Source organism: Antechinus flavipes, chromosome 5 (genome assembly GCF_016432865.1).
Source record: "Antechinus flavipes isolate AdamAnt ecotype Samford, QLD, Australia chromosome 5, AdamAnt_v2, whole genome shotgun sequence".
NCBI lineage: Eukaryota > Metazoa > Chordata > Mammalia > Dasyuromorphia > Dasyuridae > Antechinus > Antechinus flavipes.
This window is the reverse complement of record NC_067402.1, coordinates 283,729,199-283,750,491: the sequence shown is the minus strand read 5'-3', so window position 1 is coordinate 283,750,491 and position 21,293 is coordinate 283,729,199. Positions and strand designations below refer to the sequence as shown.

Genomic DNA, 21,293 nt, shown 5'->3' with positions numbered 1-21,293 from the left:
TAATTTTGGTAGTTTGATTGGCATAGTACTAATAAGTAAATTAACTTAGGCAGAGTTATTTTTAATGTATTGTTTTGGCCACCCATGAGCAGTTGATATTTTTACAATTGTTTAGATCTGCCTTTGTGTAAAAAATGTTTTGAAATTGTATTTATATAGTTTCTGTCTTGATAGGTAGATTCCCAGGTGTTTTATATTACTTACACTAATCCATTTTTAATTTTAAAAAATCTTTTTATTGATATCTTGTTATTATATCATCTTTTATATTGCCTTCATTTCCAAAAATATTCTTCCCTATACCCTCTTCAGAGGGTCAACTTTTTTTTGTTAGAAAGAAAAAAAAAAATTAGGTAGGAGTTGGGGGAGCAGTTCATTCAGTTCAACAAAACTAAACAATTCATCAACTGAAATCACCTAGTAAGCAAATTGTTCCCCACCCATAATGCTGCGCCTAGGCAATAAAGGGAAAGAATTCATTTTCTCCTTTCCTTTTTAGGGACAAATTAAGAGTTTTGGTGGTGGTGCTGATGGCAGTGGTGATAGTTTCCATTTGCATTTTTATAGGCATTATTTTCTTGGTTTTGCTCTGCATCAGTTTGTGTCAATCTTCCCATGCTTCTCTGAATTTTTCAAGAATAGTAACAGTCCATTACATTCACGTACCACAATTTATTCATTCCCCAGGTGATGAGCATTTACTTTATTTCTAAGTTTTGCTACTACAAAAAAGTGTTGCTACAAATATTTTGTTTTACGCAGTGCTTTCCTCTCTCTCTGACTGCTTAGAGCACATGCCTAGCAGTGGGATTTCTGGGGCACAACGCAATCTTGATTAACCCCCATACTTTTTCCTTTTCTAAATGTACATAGATCCTTTTTATAATTCATTCCTGTATTTTTCCAGAAATCAAACTCTGATGAAAACATGAAGAATTTAATATAACTTCTCTTTTATCCTTTTATCATTATTCCATCTACCCTTTGCAAATGTTCCCTTTTCTATAATCCTCCTCTTGCTATTAGCAGAGCTCAAATTCATCAGTCTCTTTTAGCTCATTCTGAACTTTAGCACTCAGACTATTCTTACAGGATCTTAACCTTGCTTTTTTAATCTTTTGCATATCTTTGCTTCCATCTTCTGCACCTTTCTTGATAGATGTTAATGGCCCTTATTCTCCTCTATAAGACTCCTGAATTGTTCCTCATTGGCATTGTTTCCCTTTGGGTGTCCAAGGTTTCATTCTTAAGAGTCTTCCATCCTTCTTGGACCAACTTCCTCTGTAGAATCGCAGTGACTGTATTCTCCATCTCCTTTCTTTAAACCCTTTTAAATCTATTCTATGATCAAAAGTGCCTGCTGAAATGTGCTTGGCTTTCCTCTATACTTATCAAGACTCTACTTCAAATTTATCTTCTACCTATCAAAATTTCTACTTCATTAGTGAATTTCTCCTTATTGTCTAGGATTAGCTTCAGACCTTGGGAGCTTCCTTCTATCCCTTGAAAAATTAAATTGTCATTAATTTTAATTTTATTTGTGGCCTTTTTATTGGGAAAAAGAGAATCACAGTAAATATTTACATAATCAGAAGAATGAGGGCCTCAAATTCCCAAATTTCCTCTTTCTCTATCTGGCCCAGTGCTGTATATGTAATATTTGTGTTTCTCTTTCCTTTGATTCTCACCTAAATGATCTCTCCTATACTTCTCCCCTCAAGTGTCTGGATTTCTTAGTATTTTTTTTTTGTAAAAAACCCTGCCTCTTTCATCTATTTTATTCCTTTGTAATATCTTTTTCACATCCATGCTTCAGTCCCATGTCCCACCAAGTCTCCATACAATGGCGTGGAATTTACCTTCTTGCGTTATCTCTAGTTCATCTTTACTACATTTTTGTGTTTGCCCTCACGATAAGATACCTTGGGGAGATGTCTCCCCTGAATTACTGATCTTCCCCCACAACATCAAAGTATTTATCTTTCTGTTGCATGTATTTTGTATAGTACTTATCTGTGTCAACTTGTACACCAGCAGACTGTAACCTCCAGGAGGGCAGGACTGTGCTGTCTTTGCCTTTCCAATCCCAGACACTTAGGAAGTGCTTAGTGGTAGTTGTTCTTGGCCCTTTGTTCTCGAAGACAACCAAGATATCAGGGATTTCATGTCTCGAGATGGGTAGTAAATATTTATTCAAGTGATGCCATTATAGGTAGTTGGATGGGTAAGTAGGTAGACCACTGATCCCAAAGTCAGCAAAACCTGAGTTCAAATCTGGCTGTAGACACTTATTAGCTGTGTGACCCTGAATAAGTCACTCTATGTTTTTTCTCAGTTTCCTCAGAGTAAAATGGGGATCATAATAGTACCTACCTCTCTGGTTGTTGTGAGGACCAAATGAGAGTGTACTTATAAGGTGCCTAGCACATAGTAGGCACTATATAAGTGTTTATTCTTTTCCTTCTCCCCTTCCCATAAAGTTATGCAATTGAATTTTTAAAATGAATATAACAGAAAACACACGAAGTTAAAGCTGAAAGGACCTTAACAATCAATCCCTTCATTTCACATCAAAGAAGAAAATGATCCAGAGAAGAGGTGACTCGGTCAAATTCACAAAGCTCATAAATATCAGAATTTGGATTATAGCCCAGGCTCTATCCATTTTAGCACTATGCTTCCAACACCTGCCATGATCCAATTAAATTAAGTGGTTTATGTATTAAATAAATGTTCACTTATGTTGTTATTTAAGCAATCAACAAGCAGCATTTATTGTGCACCTATTCTATGCTGGTGCTGTGCTCAGAGATACAAAGAAAAAAAACCAAGCAGCCCCTTCGCTCCAGAAGTTATCATCACTATCATCACCACCATCATCATCATTGCCCATCATTCCCATCATCCCCAGCACCACCACAAACACTAAGTAAACCGGTGATGGTGTTTAAGCCCTGACAGAGGAGGTTCAGGGAAAGGAAAGGTTTGGCACATTCACAAAAAAGGCTGAGACAAAGGTCACCAAGGAGGACCATGCAGAGGGTCATGTAGCTCTCTCTGGAACCAGGAGTCTCCATTGAGTCCCATAGGAGGTACCAACAGGAAGGGCTCTGCCTTTAAGGTCAAAGGTTGGAACAGAGTGGCCCAAGCTCCCTTTGATGTCCTCTCTAAACGTCACCTCACTAGAAGTACCCACCGGGACAAGGTTACAAGATCTGTGTCCAAGGGACCCCCCGAGTAAGGCTGTGGCCCTTGTGCTGATTCCGACCAGAGCAGCCCTGGGCCTTGTATGTGTAACAGTTCCAAGACAATGAGAAAAAGCAGGCTTCTTCCCCATGTTGTTCTGGGCAGCCAGATAGACGTACACAAAACATATAAAAACATCACAGTTACCGAACAATACTATGTACGTACATATGTGCATCCATATACCATACATATGAACACACGTGCAGATAGATGTAGTTACATACACATTTTCATTGTGTATATGTGTGTGGCAATGGAAGAGGAAGAGAGAAAGTGATAGAGGAAAAACAGAAAGAGGGACAGTAAAGAGCCAGAGAGGAAGACAAAGACCAAGAGAAAAAGAAAGAGAAAGACAGAGATAGAGACAAAAACAGAGAGACTAAGGAATTAGGAAATATACAAATATGTGTATGTAGGTGTACATGTGTGTATATAAACATATGTATGCATATATGTGTGACGCGTGTGTGGGTGTGTAGAGACAGACAGAGACAGAGAGAGAAAAAGAGACACAAAGAGACAGAGAAAGAGAGAGAGATGGATGGAAACCAATAATACCAATAAAAATTCATCAGTCATTTCTTAACCAGGTACAAGGGCCAATATGTCTGCCTCTGGTCCAAACACATGCTTTATCTCTCTTAAGACAGTGTCTGAACTTGAAGCTGTCCTCTGCAGGCTGAACATCCCCCAAATCTGGAGAAAATCTGGACAGAGAAAGAGACAGAAAGACAGAGACATAGAGAAAGAGAGAGACAGAGAGAGAGAGAGAGAGAGGAGAGAGGCTGGCAGAGAAAAGGGGAGAGAAAGAGTGAGAGCGAGAGAGAAAGATACAGAGAATGAGAGAGAGCAAGAGACAGAGACAGAGAGACAGAGAGACAGAAATAGACAGAGAAAGAGAGACAGAGCAAGACAGAGACTGAGACAGAAACAGATAGACAGACAGAGAGACAGGGAGAGAGACAGACAGAGAAAGAGAGAGAGACAGACAGACAGACAGAGAAAGAGAGACAGACAGACAGACAGAGACTGAGACAGAAACAGAGAGAGAGAGAGAGAGAGAGAGGAAAGAAGGTACTTTTGTGTCCCTATTGAGCTGATCCTGCTGCATCGTCCCCAGCCTCCCCTTCTCCTTGACTGTGTGAAGTGATGATATCTAGCAGATTATTATAGGCCTGGGAAAGCTCCTTAAGTTTATTTTCCAGCTCCTGAGCCTGCTCCCTGAGTTCTCCTGCCATTTCGGCCTCTGCCCCCTTCAACAAATGGTTCAGATCGTGCATGAAGGTGATCATGTCCACCAGAACCAAGGCCCCCGCCGTCATGGCACTCATCACCCTGGAGCCTTTGGTCATGGCCAGAGCTGTGCCGCTGAAGGCCTTCTCCACCTTTTGGGACCTCCAGCTGGAGAGGTACTCGGCCGCCGTGAACTTCTTGGCGTTGGCAGTTAAGCGAGGGTTGGCTTTGGCCAAGCGGAAGGCCCGGATGTTCCTGTTGATTTCCTCCATGACTTGGTTGCCCACAGTAACACACTTCTGCGCAGCAGAAACCAGGTGGGGCGCCTCCTTGCACAAGACCGCCAGGGCCGCCCGAGCCTTGGCCCCCTCCTGGTTGCTCACTCGCTCTCTCGCCGCCAGATTGCTGGCGCGTTCGATGACAGTTGAGGACAGGCTGGTGACGGTGGCCAGGGCCCCCAAGCCGATCCCAGAAGCCGAGAGGATCAGGCTTCCTCCCACCGTCACGGGCGCTAGCGCCAGCCCCAGGATGGTCATCACGCCCGAGACGACGCTGGTGGAGCCGGCCACCACGTTGGTGATGGCGCATTTCTTGTGGGTCTTCTCGACTTGGTCCGCCACGGCGTGCAGGCCTTGGATGCGCTCCTCTAGCTGCATCCTCCTCTCGGGAAACTCTTTCAGAAAAACGATGATGTCCTCCAGCGAGAGGCCGTCATCTTGCAGGTCGGGGTCAGCGTCAGACAGCTTGTCCCTGTACAGGCCGTACAGGGCCTCGTGGAGCTCGAGGGCCTCTTTCCTGTGAACAAGGGGAGTTAAATGATTGAGGAGAACAATAATGACATTATATATGTCATCATTTATCATTATGTTCTAGAATTGAAAACCAATAATATTTTATTAATTTACAGTTGTATATGATAATTAGTATATTTTATCATTTTCTAATTATGTACTATAATTGAAAACCAATATTTTATTAATTCACAGTTATATATTATTATAATTAATATAGTTTATAATTTTCTAATTATGTGCTAGAATTGAAAACCAATATTTTACTAATTTACATTTACATATTATTATAACTAATATATTTTATAATTTTACAATTATGTACTATAGTTGAAAGCTAATATTTTATTGATTTACATTTATATATTGTTATAATTAATAAATTTTATCATTTATAATTATGTACTGTAATAGAAACCAATATTTTATTAATGTATAATTATATATAATTAATCTATATTCTATGTCATTATATACTATAATTATATATAATTAATCTATATTCTGTTATTATATACTATATATAATTTATATAATATATTATATTATGCAATAAATAATATTGTATTAATTTACAATTATATATAATTAATCTATATTCTATGTTATTATATACTATAAATATTATATAAATTATATAATATATTATATTATGCAATAAATAATATAACAATATAGATTATATAGTTATAATTGATAATAATTAATAACAATAGCGTGCATTTATATAGCATCTCCCATGTGTCAGGTGTTATGCTAAGCACTTGGCTATTATTTTCTCATTTTATACTCACTACAACCCAGAGGGATAAAATGTGATCCCCATTTTACAGATATGGAAACTGAGACAAATAGTAACTAAGTGGCTTGCCCAGCTGGTAAGTATCTGAGCTTGAAGGTCTTCCACTTTCAGGCCTGGCCCATTACCTACCGGGAGCTGCCTCGCTGCCCAAATACTAAAAACATTGGTTTTCTTTACCCAGATCTCGGAATTTCCGAGTCTGAAAGAAGTCTCTCAGAAGTGGGGATCTTCCCGAGTGCTTGGAGGCACCATGGAACAAGGGAAAGGACACTGGATTCAGGTTCTGAAGATCCAATTTTGACCTCTTCAGTAACTGGGCCGAGCCTTAACGAAGCACCAAACATGTGTCAGGTTTGGGTGCCCGGTCAGTATTATTCATTACAATCAGAGGACTCATTCATTCTACCTACAATGTATGTGCACAGTCCTAGGTCTCAAGGAAGCTCTAAAAGTGAATGTCACAGTCCCTCCTGCCGGCTGTAAGACCTAGTGCTGAAGGAACTTTAACAGTCCTCCGGTCCATCCCCCCCTTTTCACAAATGAGGCAATTGAGTAACCAGTCCCTAGGAAGCAGGGAGTCCTGTGACTAGAGCCAGTGTGCTTCCCATGGGGATCTCTGTCTAACAGGAGAAGGGAGCCCCCCAGGGAGGGGTCCCCGTCACGGACGCCAGTGCCCTGGGCCAGTCACCTCTCTGAGGCAGGATTCGCCAAGAACTTCTCCAGAGCCTCATCTTCAGAGCTCTCCTTCAGGCTCGGTTCTCTCACGCTTTGGGAGTCTGCCGGATCCTCAGGGGTCGCAGATGGAAGGTAGTTGTTTTCTAGTGGAGGAGGAAAGCGATGGTTAGCGTTCTCCTTCCTCCATCTCTCCTCTCGGTGACTTTAGCTAACATCTGTCTGAACCTGTGTCTCCAGCTGTGAAACGGGACAACGTACTCCCAATAACTGCTTGTATCTCCCCGCAATGTTGTGAGGAAAGAGCTCAGTGAACCCTAGGGAGCTAGAGCAGTTTAAGCTGTTCTTACCATCCCTCATTTAATCCTGCAGGACCTCAGTTACCCACACTGAATGAGGGAGTTGGACTGAATGGTCTCCAAAGCCCATTCCACTTCTGACATTCCATGTTCTAAGGGTTCCTCCCCCCTCTGACGTTCCATATTCTAAAGGTCCCTCCCACTTCTGACATTTCCTGTTTTAAAGATCCCTCCCACTTCTGACATTCCATGTTCTAAGGGTCCCTCTCAGCTCTAACATTTTCAGTACTAAGATCCCTCCCAACTCTAACACCCCCTGTTCTAAGATTTCCTTCCAGCTCTAACATTCCATGTTCTAAAGATCCCTCCCACTTCTAACATTCCATGTTCTAAGAGACCTTCCCACCTCTGATATTCTATGTTCTAAGGATCTTTCCCACTTCTAATATTCCGTGTTCTAAGGGTCCCTCCCACCTCTGACGGTCCATGTTCTAAGGGTCCCTCCCACCTCTGACATTCTATGTTCTAAGGATCTCTCCCACTTCTAATATTCCATGTTTTAAGAGTCCCTCCCAATTTTAACATTCCATGTTCTGCCATTGTGACATTTCCTGTTCTAAGATCCCTCCTAGCTCTAACGTTCCTTGTTCTAAGGATCACTCCCCTTTGTAACATTCCCTGTTCTGACTCCCTTTCAGCTCTACATTCCCTGTTCTAAGATTTTCTCCCAGTTCTAAAATTCCATGTTCTGAGGGTCCCTCCCACCTCCGACATTCTGTAATTCTGTGACTCTGCATCCAGAGTGGTACCTCTCAGGGTGGGTACTCTGCACTCTCTAAAAAATGCAGGAAACATGGATTTGAATCCTAGCTCTGACACCTGCCAGCCACGTGGCTCTGGAACAGTCACTGTACGCGCCCAGATCGGGCTTTCCTAATGTGTAAACCAGGGGAAATGTTTGCTCTTTCTCCGCGATGTTGTGAGGCAAGAGTTTTGGAACTTGAAGCTCTAAGAAATGAGATCACAGTCTCCAGGGGACACTCAGAATAATAGCTCTCATTCCTCTAATGTCCCAAGGTTCACAAAACAATTGCCTCACAACTCTGGGAAGGAGAGAGAACAAACATTATTTCCCCTGGTTTTACATTAGGAAAGCTCGATCTGGACACGTGCAGTGACTATTCCAGGACCACGAGGCTGGCAGGCGTCAGAGCTAGGATTCAAATCCACGTTCCCAGAGTTCTTTCTGCCACTTTGATATCTATTGAGTGATGGTGATATTGGGGTCCAGGAGGACCACTTGTGGGATCTTTGTGACTTGACGTCTCTGGGGCTCATCAGACGAGAAATTTAAATGATAATTTTAAGGCCCTAAAACCCTTGTTAATATAGAAAAAGGAAGTATTGGGGGCTTGAGGATTTTGTTTGAGTGAAGAGTGAAGGTAGCTAGCAGAGTTGACATCCGTCCATCGCATAACACCTGGGCTTTAGTGTGCCCGTCGTAAAAATGAGGTTGGCTAAGATGGCCTCGGATGTGAAGCTGGTCTTTGGACAGCTCCTTCTCCATCCTCCTGGTACCTCCACTGGCCTCCCTCGGGGCACTGGCTCTGCCGAGTGCTCGCCCCAGGACCTTGCCTCGGCACTGCTTACTGGCCTGATGTGTTGGAGCTTCACACATCCTGAGCTCGTAGGAGACTCTTACCTAGACATCTTCCATCCTTGAGTGTGTATGTATGTATATATGTGTATATACACAAATATATATGTTTTATATATACGCGCACATTTATATATATTATATATGTTATATATCATAGTATATAGTATATACTATAATATATAAATTATGCAAAATATATAATATAATATAAAACTATATTATGTATAAATATAAATGTAAATATATTATATATAAATTATATATTTTGAAGTCTTGATCTCACAGATCCTACCATTCTGAGACCCTTAAGGAGAGGATCTGTGAGACTTTTAAAAGTCTTTTTTTTAAAGACTTTTTAAGTCTTTTAAGACTTTAAAAAAACATATATATATATATGTATGTGTGTGTATATATATATACATATAGTGTATACACACACACACACACACACACACACACACACAAAGGTGTTACAGTTTCCAACACAGCAAATATCTATAGTTAAAACTCACATAAAAAAATCTGAGCCAGAGTTCTCAATAATTTTTGAGAGTGTAAAAGGGTCCTGAGATCAAAAAGTTTGAGAACCATTGTACTAAGTTTTCTCATGGGTGAGAGAGGCCATATGGACAGACTAGCCCATTTCTGACTAAGAAAGATGGACAAACTAGCCCATTTCTGACTAAGAAAGATGGACAAACTAGCCCATTTCTGACTAAGAAAGATGGACAAACTAGCCCATTTCTGACTAAGAAAGATGGACAAACTACCCCATTTCTGACTAAAAAAGATGGATAAACTAGCCCATTTCTGACTATGATAGACACTCCTCCGATCCAGGAAAAGGGACAGGAAGAGAACTTTGATAAATAGGTTGAGAATTCTATTTTTTGTCTGGGACTGGATACATATTGCATCTCCAAAGAAAATTACAAGACTCTTGAGGGCAGGAAATAATTCGTTTTTTTTTTTTTTTTTGTAACCTCAGCATCTTGCACAGGACCTTATTTAAGCTGTTTATCACATGCCCGTTGAATTAAATTAAGTTGAAATGAATACGGGTTCAACACTGCTGTTCAGACACCATTCCCCCCCCCCTTCCCGAGTCCAAACCCTCTTGCCAGTTTTTCAGTTCATTGGGGTCCTGCTTTCACAAAAACAGATAAACCCAGGATTAAAGGGTGATAGCCTTCATTTCTAGGACTCGATAATGTCAAATCATTCTAGATTTGGATAATGATGAACTATTCCAAGTCTAGATGGTATTGAATTATCTTGAGTCCGAGAAATGCTGAGTTATTTCAAATCTGGATGATGTTGAACTATCTCAGCTCTGGATAACGTGGAATCAAACCAGGTCTGAATAATATTAAATTACTCCAGATCTGGAGAAGACTGAATCATTCCAGGTCTGGATAATGTTGAATCGTCTCAATTATGGATAATGTTAAATTATTTCAAGTCTGAATAATGTTCAACTATTCATGTTCCGATAATGCTGAATTATCCCTGCTCTGGATAATGTTGTGCAAACGGAGGGAAAAGGAAAATGATACCTTGTTTGCATTTCCAGAACTTTGGAATAATGGCGTCAAGAAAACGTTCCATCATTTTTTTTTTTTTTCCTGATGAGGCTTGACTAGGGAAGTTGAGGGTGGAAGATATATTTCTCCCTTAAAAAAAGAAGACATATTTTAAATCAGCAAATTCTCTAATTTATGAGCAGGGATGTCACAAAAATTGATTTGTAAGGCAGTTGTTTGGAATTTTTGAAGGACATTTTCCTTTAGAAGCAATATTACAATGGTTAGATTCCCAGGCTAGACCCACTCCCAAATCCAAATAACCGGTCCTTTTCCAATATATCATCGTAGTTTATAGGCGACATTGGGTTAACAAAGATTCTTCCAATGGAACGTAAAATCAGGTCTGGTCCAGTTACTGATTTGACAGAAAGTAGATATTGCCATCATTCTCTGAACAGCCTAAATGTGCAGAGGCTCATGGTCAGGTTAGCCCCCTTCCATCCCAGTAACTCATGAAGAAGGAATAATGCTACGCTAAGGAATTATGTTCTATTCCATAGAAAGAATACTCTAACAAAATCTAGTTAAAAAGCAGAGTACACAGATGTACAGAAACATAACACCTAGGTGATGTAGTGGTTAGAGTGCTAGACTGAGTGAAAAGGGGTTGTGACTGAGAAAAGTTTAAGAAGCCCTGCAATTTCCAGTCCACATATTTCATTTGATTTTATTTTAAACTACTTTATTGATGCCTCTTGTTTTGAAAACCCAGTCATTTCTGAAATACTTCCCTCCACCCTAGCCCCAAAACAAACCCTCTGTTGCAACAAAGATAAGACAGTTGCCCTAGTTGTAACTGAGCCTCCGAGTCTTATTTTCCCAATTAAAATGTAAGCTCTATAAGAGAAGGATTCAAGGCTAGGTCTTATATCTCCAAAGCAGGCACTCAAGTCACTGCACACTCTAGATGCTAGAGATTATTATCTACATTTTACAGTGGAGGAAGACGGAGATGAAGTAACAGAAAAATGGAGAGAGACAGAGATGGAGAGAGAGAGAAAAAAGAGAGAGAGAGAGAGAGAGAGAGAGAGAGAGAGAGAGAGAGAGAGAGAGAGAGAGAGAGAAGGGGAAAGGAGGGAGAAGGGAAAGGAGGGAAAAGGGAAGGGAGGGAAAAGGGAAGGGAGGGGAGAGACAGAGACAGAGAGAGAAAGAGGCAGAAACAGAAATAGAGAGAGACACAGAGACAGACACAGAGAGATGGACAGAGACAGAGATAGAAAGAAAGATAAACAGAGATAGAGAAATAGAGAAAGACAGAGAAGAGAGAGACACAGAGACAGAGAAAGGAAGAGAGAGAGAGAGAGACAGAGACAGAGACAGACAGAAAAAGAGACAGAGAAACAGATAAGAGGCAGAAAGACAGACAGAGATGCAGAGAAAGAGAGACAGAGAGAGGGATGGAGAGATACAGAGACAGAAAGAGAAACAGAGACAGACAGGCAGAGCCTCAGCCCCCTGGAGATGCCTCTGGAATGTATCTGGGGCTGGGGCTGACCCAGGAAGCCCAGATGGTTTGTGTTCAGGCACCAGGATAAATTGCATCTGAAATGGTAAGCCCCATAAGCTCTCCTCCCCACCGCAGCAGCAGTTTCTGCCCTTCCTGATTTCCAAGGGCCTTCCACAGTCTGCTAACATCTGGCTTCCCACAGGGCTCTGAGCTCAAGGTCACCAACATTCTAAGAGATTGGGCTAGACAGCATCTGAGCCCTAGCAGCTCTATGTCTATAATCCAATCAATTAGCAAGCACTGAATAAGCACCTACTGTGTGCACCCAGCACTGTGCTCCACACTGGGGACACAAAGACAGAAACTCAACAATCTCTGCCTTCAAGGAGCTTTCATGCCCCTGGGAGAGACAACAGGCCCATCTATAAGTAAATAGGAATCGGGAGTGGGACACAACCATGCTTTCATTGGTATAGTAGTAGTAATAATAGCTAACAATTATCTTCTGATTTAAAGTCAGCAAAGTGCTTTCATCATGTTCATATCTGAGTCTCCCAATACTCCTGGCTATTATCCCCATTTTATAGCGAGGAAATAGGCTGAGAAAGGAAGCGTGACCCACCTAGGAACTCGGTTTGTGTAATGTCTGGGCTAGCTCTCTGGAGGATCTCGGGACCAGCCCTGGTCTTAGTGGAGGAGGACAGGAGGCAGGAGAGCCACCAGGAGGATGGTCGAAGATGGAATGACTCATTTCTAGTCCTCCCAGCCCTTATATACCTTCTTGTAATTACATCATTACGGCACACTGAGTACGTGGGAACTAGAGAACCGTGACATCACCATACTGAGTACTAAGTACATATGGGAACTAGAGAATCATCATCTCATCAGTTCCACTGAGTTAACACCTTGTTTCAAGTATACGTCTCCAAGTTCTGGCTCTCTACAAGTTTGAACCCAGTCTTCCTGACTGCCAGGCTGCCCACTATGCCAGAGTGCCTATCTTCAGCCGTTGATTGAGATAATGACATAATGACAATAAATTATTCTGAATCCAGGATTCTAGGTGTTTTGTGGTTAGTTTTGGGTTCGGTTTTAGCGTCAGAGAGTTGTCTGGCCCACTAAAGGGTCAAGCACTTGCCTGAGGTCACTCAGACAGTAAATGTCAGAGTCGGGACTTACACACACACACACACACGCCATGCCCAGGGGATTCAGACTTCATTCTGCTCCTGCGCAGGTGTTGTTAGTTCCATGTTATTTGTGAGTATATTTGAGAGAGTGATTGGCCCAGGATCGCAAAGCTAGTAGAATTTGAACCCAAGACTTCCTGACCACAAATCCAGAGTTCTATCCATTCTCCCTTGCCTCTATTGGTATTAAAGGGAGCTCTGGAAGCCCTCCAGGGAAGCCCCCCACAGCCAATTGCTTTTAGCTCTGCCCCTCCTTAGAGCCTTCTAAATATATTTGGATTCAAGTGGCAGCTGCCTGGAATGCTGTCTCCAAGGAACCGGCAGGCCGACGGGCAGGTGGTCAGGCGGGCAGGCTGGGTCCTTTCTAAATATAACTGCAGCAGAACAAGGCCAGAGTTCATCGGGACCCAAGAGCCAGTTACTTTCTCTGTCCCCACGAAAAAGCCAGCTCAGGCCCTGAGTGGCTGAGAGAGCTAGACCCTGAGCCTTCTTCTGAAGGGGACAATGGGGAGCAGTGAGAGGATTCCCCAGCATGGGAGGGACGGGGCTCAGATTCTGAATCCAGTGCTATCATCCTTGACTTGGAGCAAATAATTCTCATCTCAGCCTCTTTATCTATGAGGAGGAGGGGTTGGTAGGAACAGAATCTCCCGGAAAAAGCACCGAATCCAGACAGAGGATCCAGGATTGAATCCTGTGTGACTTCAGGCAAGTGACTCTCCCTGCCTGAGTTCCAGCTTTCTCATTTTAGAATGAGATACTTGGGCCAGACATCTCTTTCAGTTCAAAATCGACACTCCTTTACAACAGGGGTCCCTTAATCCAGAATCCCCCCGCCCTCCGAGGAATCCTTGGATAGATTTCAGGGATCTTAAATGGGAGGGAAATGACATCTTTATGGTCACTGATCTCTATGTCAGATGAACACGTTCTTCAAAAATGTGACCTGAGAAGTCTTTGTAAAAATCCTCAGTTTATTGAGTATGACAAATATGAATGACATTTTTATATCTAAACATTTAATGCTTTTTCTCAGTAAAGTTTAGACTTTACATCAACCTTTCATTATTAAATTAGATTGGGAACTTGCTTTATGTTTTATTTAAAAGGAAAGAAACCACATTTATCTGTAAGCTAATTATTTGCAAACTAAAATTAAGAACTAGTATATTTTGAGAATGTTACAATCTTAAGTGTCTGCTCTAAATATTAATGTTATAATTAATAGTTTTAATAAGGATATTAATTATATAAATATATAATTGTATCAGGCCAAATGATTGTACATCATTATTATCAAGAGTATTGTTATAATTCATTATTTATATTAGTATTATCTTCATGTTATAAATCTTATTAATTATAAATCAAAATTTTTTCTTTTTATTTTCAAAACATATGCATAGTTTCCAACATTCACCCTTGCAAAACCTTGCATTCCTAGTTTTTCTCCCTCCTTTCCTCCCACCCCCTTCTTTAGATAGCAAATAATCCAATATATGTTAAATATTTCTTCTATATATATTTCCACAATTACCATGCTATACAAGAAAATGCCAAGAAAAAAGTTTATTCCTTTCAGTCTCTATTCACTTTTCTCCAAAGGTCTATCACACCTGACTTTTCTAAAATTCTATTTACCCCCTTCTTTCTTATTTATTCTTGTTGTTTGATTTATCTAGTTCTGATAGAGCAAGGTTGAGATCTTCCACTATTATAGTTTTACAGTTTATTTCTTCTTGCAGATCTTTTAACTTCTCCTCTAGGAATTTGGATGCTATTCCACTCGGTGCATATATGTTTAGTATTGATATTACTTTATGACATATGGCACCCTTTTTTAGCAAGATGTAATTTCCCTCCTTATCTCTTTTAATTAGGATGAATCAAATTTCAATGTTCCTTTTCACTCAGCAGCTTTCCTAGATTGAGTGCTGGAGGTCAGTCCTAGGTCCAGTCAAGCTTTCTCAAGATAGGATGGCCCCTTCATCATCCTCTTGTATTTGTGTTTTCCTCTATTCTCTATTACATACAGCCTTCTCTCCCCCCCATTGGATTGATTGGATATAACTGAGAACTCTAAACCCCCATTCTACAAATGAAGAAACTGAGACCCATGATTAAATACCTAGTAAGTGACAGGAGTAGGAACTTTGGATTTCCAGAGATACTTAATTTTGTGTCTCAAGCATCTCCCAAGGGCTACTCTACGAAGTGATTGGAGGGTTGTAATCAGTACTAGTGAAAGGACTTTCCACATCCAGAATTCTTAGATTAAAAATCTCAATTGTTTGTCCTTATTTATATTATTTTTTATCATCGTTATCATGACAGACAAACCCTTGTATCCTGGAAGATAGTTTCTCCTTTATTAGATACTTTTTAAATTGAGGACTCCTTTTCTAGAATAAAAGCCAAAAAAAGCTAGGTTGTAGCTTCCAAAGGAGTCTCTAGGGAGCACCGTGGCCCATCGAGGTCTGGGCCTCGAGTTAGGAAAACCTGAGTTCAAACTTGACCACAGACACTCATTAGCCAGGTCACTTACTTTCTGTCTGCCTCAGTTTCCTCAGCTGTCAAACAGCATTAATAATAGTGCCTATTTCCCAGTGTTGTGAAGATCAAATGAAATAACATTTGTAAGGTACTTAGCATGGTGCTGGGCACATAGTAGGGCCTTAAAAAATGCTTCTTCTCTTCCCATTCCTGAACTGAAAAAAGTGACTTAAACACTTAGCTGTATGACCCTGCAAGTTACTTCACCCTGTCTGCCTCAGTTCCCTCATCTGCAAAATGAACTGGAGTAAGAAACAGCCAATCACCCAGCATCTCTGCCAAGAAAACCCCAAATGGCGGAGCAAAGAATCATTCCTGACTGAACAACAATAGCTCAACCTCTCTTGATTGTTATGAAAAACAAATGAGATAATACTTGTAAAGAGCTTTGCAGGCCTTAAAGGAGCTATGTAAAAAAATTAGTTATTACAAATAATATTAATTTTGTCCAAAAAAGTAAATATAGAGAGTGGGGATTGACTCCTAAGCTCACATAACGCAATGGACCTGTCTTTCCCCGTGACTCCGACCTTACTATCTCACATTTCACTGGACCATTGTACAGTGTGACTTGTATTAACAAGTAACCCAAAAATGGACTTTTCCCTCTCTGTTAATGGTTTACTAAAATGCAATATTAATTACATCTTTGGGAACCAAAAATATTTTCCAGCCTCTGTAGCTTTCCAATTTACCAACATTTTCAATAAAGAGCACATCTGTTCCGAAAAGTGAGATACGCTGTAAAACTTTTCCAGAGGGAGGAAGGTATTCTTAGCCAGGGGAGAAGACAGAAATGGAAAGAGCGTTTACCAGTCACCAACTGGCTCCCGTACTGGGCTAACCAAGCCCCGACTCCCATAAATTTGTTTCCCTCTAGCTGGGGATGTAGCTTGGGTGCTATCCAACTTTCTTAGAAACTCTTAGGGCTGAGTAGTTTTCTTAACTCACTCCCCTAGAGCAGCCTCTCACTGCTTTACTAGCCACCCCCCTCCCTCTTGCTCATACTTTCCCCACAGACCCCTGCTAATACTAGGCGGTAGGGGGTCCAGGCTTCCCAGTTAACAAACCCAAGGACCCCTGGTATCAGACACATGTTCTTACCTCTTCAGGGGCTGCTCACCAGTCAGTGGGAGAGGTTACAGATCTGGGACTGCCTCAGAAAAAGGGACGAAGAGCAAACAAAGAATATCAGTTTTCTTTTCGTTTTTTCCCCGGTCCACAGGGAACTGCAATGTTTGTGCAGTCACACCCGGCGGGGTCAGTTGGTGCTCTCGGAGAGAGATTTTGCTCATTTCTGGGATGGCCTTAAGACTACTTGCCCAGTGGTTATAAAGATCTGGCTTTGTGAACAAGGAAATGTGTCATGGTAACCTTCAAGAAAAAATAGGTATTGGTCAGTAAAGTGAGCTCCGATCTTATCTCACGCTCCCTTTCTCGAGTCTTCCTCTCCAGGCTCCCGGGCAGCCCACACATATGGAGCTATAAACAGTGTCTGCCGGAGAGGTACTTAGACTGTTGGTGGTCAGTGCTGTGAGCCCCCGCAGCAGAGGGGAATAAACAGCCGGCAGAACTGTAATAACGACTCGGTTCTTTTGCCTGGCAATGGACACACGCTTAAGTCTTGGCTACTCTTCCCATTCTGGGAACCTCAGAATCGGGCACCGAACTTGAGCACACATTTGGTCCGTGCAGCAGAGCTGACTTTGGATGAAGGGTGGAATATGGTGTGGAGGGAACACTGGGAATAATTTCCAATGGCTTTTCCAGCTCTAGGTCATATTTGAGTAGCTCTGTCTATCTTTCCCCCTAAAAACTCGAAATTCACAATTTGTAATTTATTCCACTGGCAAAAGATCCTGTTTCAAAAGCAGGGAACCAGGAGACAGAGCAAATAAAATAATAATTATTTTTTAATAATAGCTTTTAATTTTTCCAAATACATGCAAAGATAACTTGGTAAAATAATTTTATTATATATATTCATATATATGATCATATAAAATAATATTTATATAATATGTATATATATATATAATATCACACAATAGAGTGTGATATTTGTGTACTTGAGATTTGTATCTCTCACATGTAGGCCCCAGATCTGAGGTTCTCTATGGGTCAGTCCCCACTTAACTCACAAGCCCTCAGAGATGTATATACTTTTTACCTGCTACCTGAAGAACAAAAGCAGCTAGATGGCTCAGTGGATAGAGCAATGGTCCTAGGACAGGGAAGTTCAAATGGACTCAGCTAGTAAGCTGTATGAGCCCGACCAAGACATTCGATCCATTGAAGAAGGAAACGGCGAACCAGTCCAGTATTCTTTGCCAAGAAAACCCCATATGGGTTACGAAGAATCATACATGACCGAACAACAACAATTAGGGGAATATATACGTTCGAAACAGAAGAAACAGATACAAATAACATATAATAAACTAGAAGAAATCAAATAGGTATTGATGAAAGTGACAGTAAAACATCCGAGGTAGCGGTCTATCCGTCCTACGGTTTATCTCACCACAGTTGAAGGAGGGCACTCACATCGAGAACTTTTCTAACTGGGGAACACGTGTGAAGGAGCTCTCACTTAAGGGTCCGTGTATGGCCAAGATGACGCAGACTCTAACGAACTTTAAAATCTGCTGATGGCTCAGGCTGCTGGCAGTGCCCTGCTGCTCCCCGGTGAGCGGCTCACCTTACCCTCTGTGAGTCACATTGATGGGTGGGGCCTCTTTGTGAAAGGTTCCATCTCTGTCAGGTGTCAGGTACCTGTTCCCTACAGACTATTGTATTTCTTCTTTCTTTCTTATTGTCTCTGCTTAGCACGCGGAGGCTAAAGTTCTCTCTGCTACCATCTTCTGGGCTTGAATTCTTCTAAGTTTACAAGTCACACCACCTAGAATAGGGCGGCTGAAAAAACCCCAAATGCCAGCCAGAACTCCCCAGCAGTTGAGTAAATCTGTTGCTTTGATTCTGGTTTGAATTCAGAATCAGTGGTCCCAGCTATCTATCTGATGTAGAGTTAGAAATTCCTTGTATTTGGAATTATGCAAATAAAGGGACTAAAATGTCCTTAACTTTTGTCCCATAGATTTCACTTATAAATATATCCACTATCACTGCCCCCCATGAAGTCATTGTCCAAAAGAAAACCCCTTATACAGCAAAATATTTATATAACACCTTTCCCACTCTGTGTGATAGCAGAGAATGGGAAACAAAGTCAATGACCATCGACTAGGGAATGGTAAACAAGTTGTGGTGTGTGATTGTTATGGAAATCTTACTGTGCTGTAAGAAAATAGAGAAACCTGGGAAGATTTAACATGAACTGATGCAAAGTTAAGTAGAGCCAGGAAAACAAAATACAAAATGACTACCGCCACCCCTGAAATAAAAAAAATGAAAAAGTCATGAAGAGCAATTTGGAATTTTCAATATATCAGTTAGTTTTGCTAGACTCTTTTCTTCCTCCTTTAAAAATTTTTTTTTCCCTATAAAGATTGACTCTGAAAGGGGACAAAGAGAGGAAATGTCTTATAGGGGCAAATTGAGGTGATTTAAAAACAATAATGAAAAATCCATGGGAATCGATTTGTAAAAAGAAATTTCTTGTGAATTTCATTTAACCTCTTATGGTGATCTTGTGTCCCACCCCCAAACCAGTTTAAGGTTTTTTTGCCCCCAGAAACATGGGAAAGGCTATGAAGTCCACTTTGCTCAGATGACTCCAGAGGTTCATTTGGAAAGGAAATTGAGTAAGAACCAATACTAAACAGAAGAGCTCATTGGCTTTCCTTCTTTGATCCACTTTCTTGCCTGTTTCATAGTTTAGAGAATGACTGACAATCAAACCCATGACATTGGTATTTTATTCTCATAGAATAAAACCTCTCTTGCTCCCAGAAACATAATAGAGGCTGAGGCTATGAGGTCCACTTTGCTCAGATGATCTTTTAAGTTTGCTTGGAAAGGAAATTGAGTAAGAACCAATACTAAACAGAAGAGATCATTGGCTTTCCTTCTTTGATCCACTTTCTTGCCTGTTTCATAATTTAAAGAATGACTAATAATCAAACTTTGATATTTTATTCTCATAGTATAAAACCTCTCTCTCTTTATACAGAATATTATTTTAAATTCTATTTGATAATTTGTTTCTTTGTTGGTGGACAATTTTTTTTTAGATTATACATGTACATTCATTTTTTAAAATGTATTTCCATATGAATCATGTTGAGAGAAAAAAAATCAGAACAAAAGGGAAAAGCCATAAGAAAGGAAACAAATTGGAAGGGAAAAAACAGTAAAACAATATATTTCAACCGACATTCAGTCTCCATAGTTCTCTCACTGAAATCCAGATGGCATTTTCCGTCCAAAGTTTATTGGAATTGCTTTGAATTACTGAATTGCTGAGAAGACCTATTCCATGGTTGATCATCACACACTTTGCTGTTGTTGTGTGCGATGTTTTCCTGGTTCTGCATCATTTCTTATAGAACAGTAATATTCCATTATGTCCATATGCCATAACTGGTTCAGCCAGTCCCCAACTGATGGGCATCTACTCATTTTCAATTCTTTGCCACCACAAAAAGGGCTGCTACAAACATTTTTGCCTCTTTTTTTTCTGATTTCTATGGGATACAGATCCAGTAATGACCCTGCTGGATCAAAGGGTATGCACAATTTTATAGCCCTTTGGGTATAGTTTCAAATTGCTCTCCAGAATGCTTGGATCCGTTCCCAAGTTGGTAGACAATTATTAAGTTTATAATTTAGACATTACAATTCAATGGCAGAGAACTCTGGACAGAGAAAGATCTCAGTAATAGAACAATCTCAATAACAATAGAAGAATCAGACAGTCCCTGCCTCAATGAGTTTAGGAACGACTTTGGGAGGTTTTAGGGCAAGTCTGTTGGTCCTTAAGATGGGAATGAGGCTTCATTAATATAATTTCCACTGATAAAATTCTATCAGATTAAGTTTTTTAGTCATTTGACAGAGCCAAGGACTTTAGTGATAGGAAGTTTCTTTCTGTGTCTTCAGAGCTGTGGCCATAATGGTTACAGGAGCAATGGCGGTTACTACTCTGGGAAACAGGAGAGGGGCTGTTTCCTCTAACAGCCTGGACTGGAAGCAAGACCATTAATTTGGCACTGCCCCTCCCTAGGGCTCTTGCCCTTGTCCATTATCCATTGGTGGGTAAGTGTTAGGGATGGGGTGGGATTTTTTTTCTTAGTGATTGCTCTTCTTAGTGATGGCTGCAGGGCCTGGGCTGGAAGTAGGACTGGTAGTCTGGAATTTGTTATTCCCAAAGTTCTGGAATTGAAGGGCTTGAGTTATATCCCCTTGGGTCTTAGGGGAAGGTGGTTTGACTTGCCTGGTACAAGCTCCTTCCTGTCTTTCCCTCAAGATGTTTTGATGTCATCCTTGACATTTCAGAGTGTGTAAATTTACCAGATGCTTTTCTTTCTTTCTTAAAAAAAATCGCAATCTGTTGAAATTATTTATTTGTTTTTTAACATTTTTGAAATTTTATTTCATTTTTAATATTTAAAAAAATTGAGTTCCAAATTATCTCCCTTCTTTCCATTCTCCCCCACTCACTGAGAAAGCAATTACACACATGAAAACAAGCAAAACATATTTCCATATTTTAAGAAAGAAAGCCAAAAAAAAAAAAAAACCTGAGAATACTAGACTGACATTTTCATCTAGAGCTCATCTGTTCTCTTTTTCATGAGTTCTTTGAAATTGTCTTGGATGACAGAATGTATTGATCAGAGTTACAAA

The 21,293-nt window shown here is 40.6% G+C and overlaps 1 protein-coding gene across 4 annotated transcripts; it reads right to left on the bottom strand.

Annotated features, from left to right (window-relative positions):
- Window positions 1–4,073: 4,073 nt before the first annotated feature.
- LOC127538114 (apolipoprotein L6-like) lies at window positions 4,074–18,180 on the bottom strand. Of its 4 annotated transcripts, XM_051961652.1 has the most exons (5): window positions 18,010–18,180; window positions 16,590–16,638; window positions 10,263–10,379; window positions 6,764–6,893; window positions 4,074–5,277 (listed from the first exon to the last, which is right to left on the bottom strand). In XM_051961652.1, the coding sequence occupies exons 3-5, from the start codon at window positions 10,315–10,317 to the stop codon at window positions 4,338–4,340; spliced, it is 1,125 nt and encodes a 374-aa protein (XP_051817612.1). In that variant the 5' UTR covers window positions 10,318–10,379; window positions 16,590–16,638; window positions 18,010–18,180; the 3' UTR covers window positions 4,074–4,337. The 4 variants fall into 4 exon arrangements, with proteins under 4 accessions (XP_051817612.1, XP_051817609.1, XP_051817611.1 ...); XM_051961649.1 differs by lacking the exon at window positions 16,590–16,638; XM_051961651.1 differs by lacking the exon at window positions 16,590–16,638 and having other exon boundaries at window positions 18,033–18,180.
- Between the last annotated feature and the right edge of the window lie 3,113 nt (window positions 18,181–21,293).

Bases quoted from the DNA above. Each gene is read 5' to 3' on its own strand.
- LOC127538114 (XM_051961652.1), bottom strand. From the start codon at position 10,317: ATGATGGAACGTTTTCTTGACGCCATTATTCCAAAGTTCTGGAAATGC. The intron at 6,894-10,262 runs GTATCATTTTCC...CTCCTCCACTAG, and splicing joins GTTCTGGAAATGCAAACAAG to AAAACAACTACCTTCCATCT. The intron at 5,278-6,763 runs GTGACTGGCCCA...CCTTGTTCACAG, and splicing joins GCGAATCCTGCCTCAGAGAG to GAAAGAGGCCCTCGAGCTCC.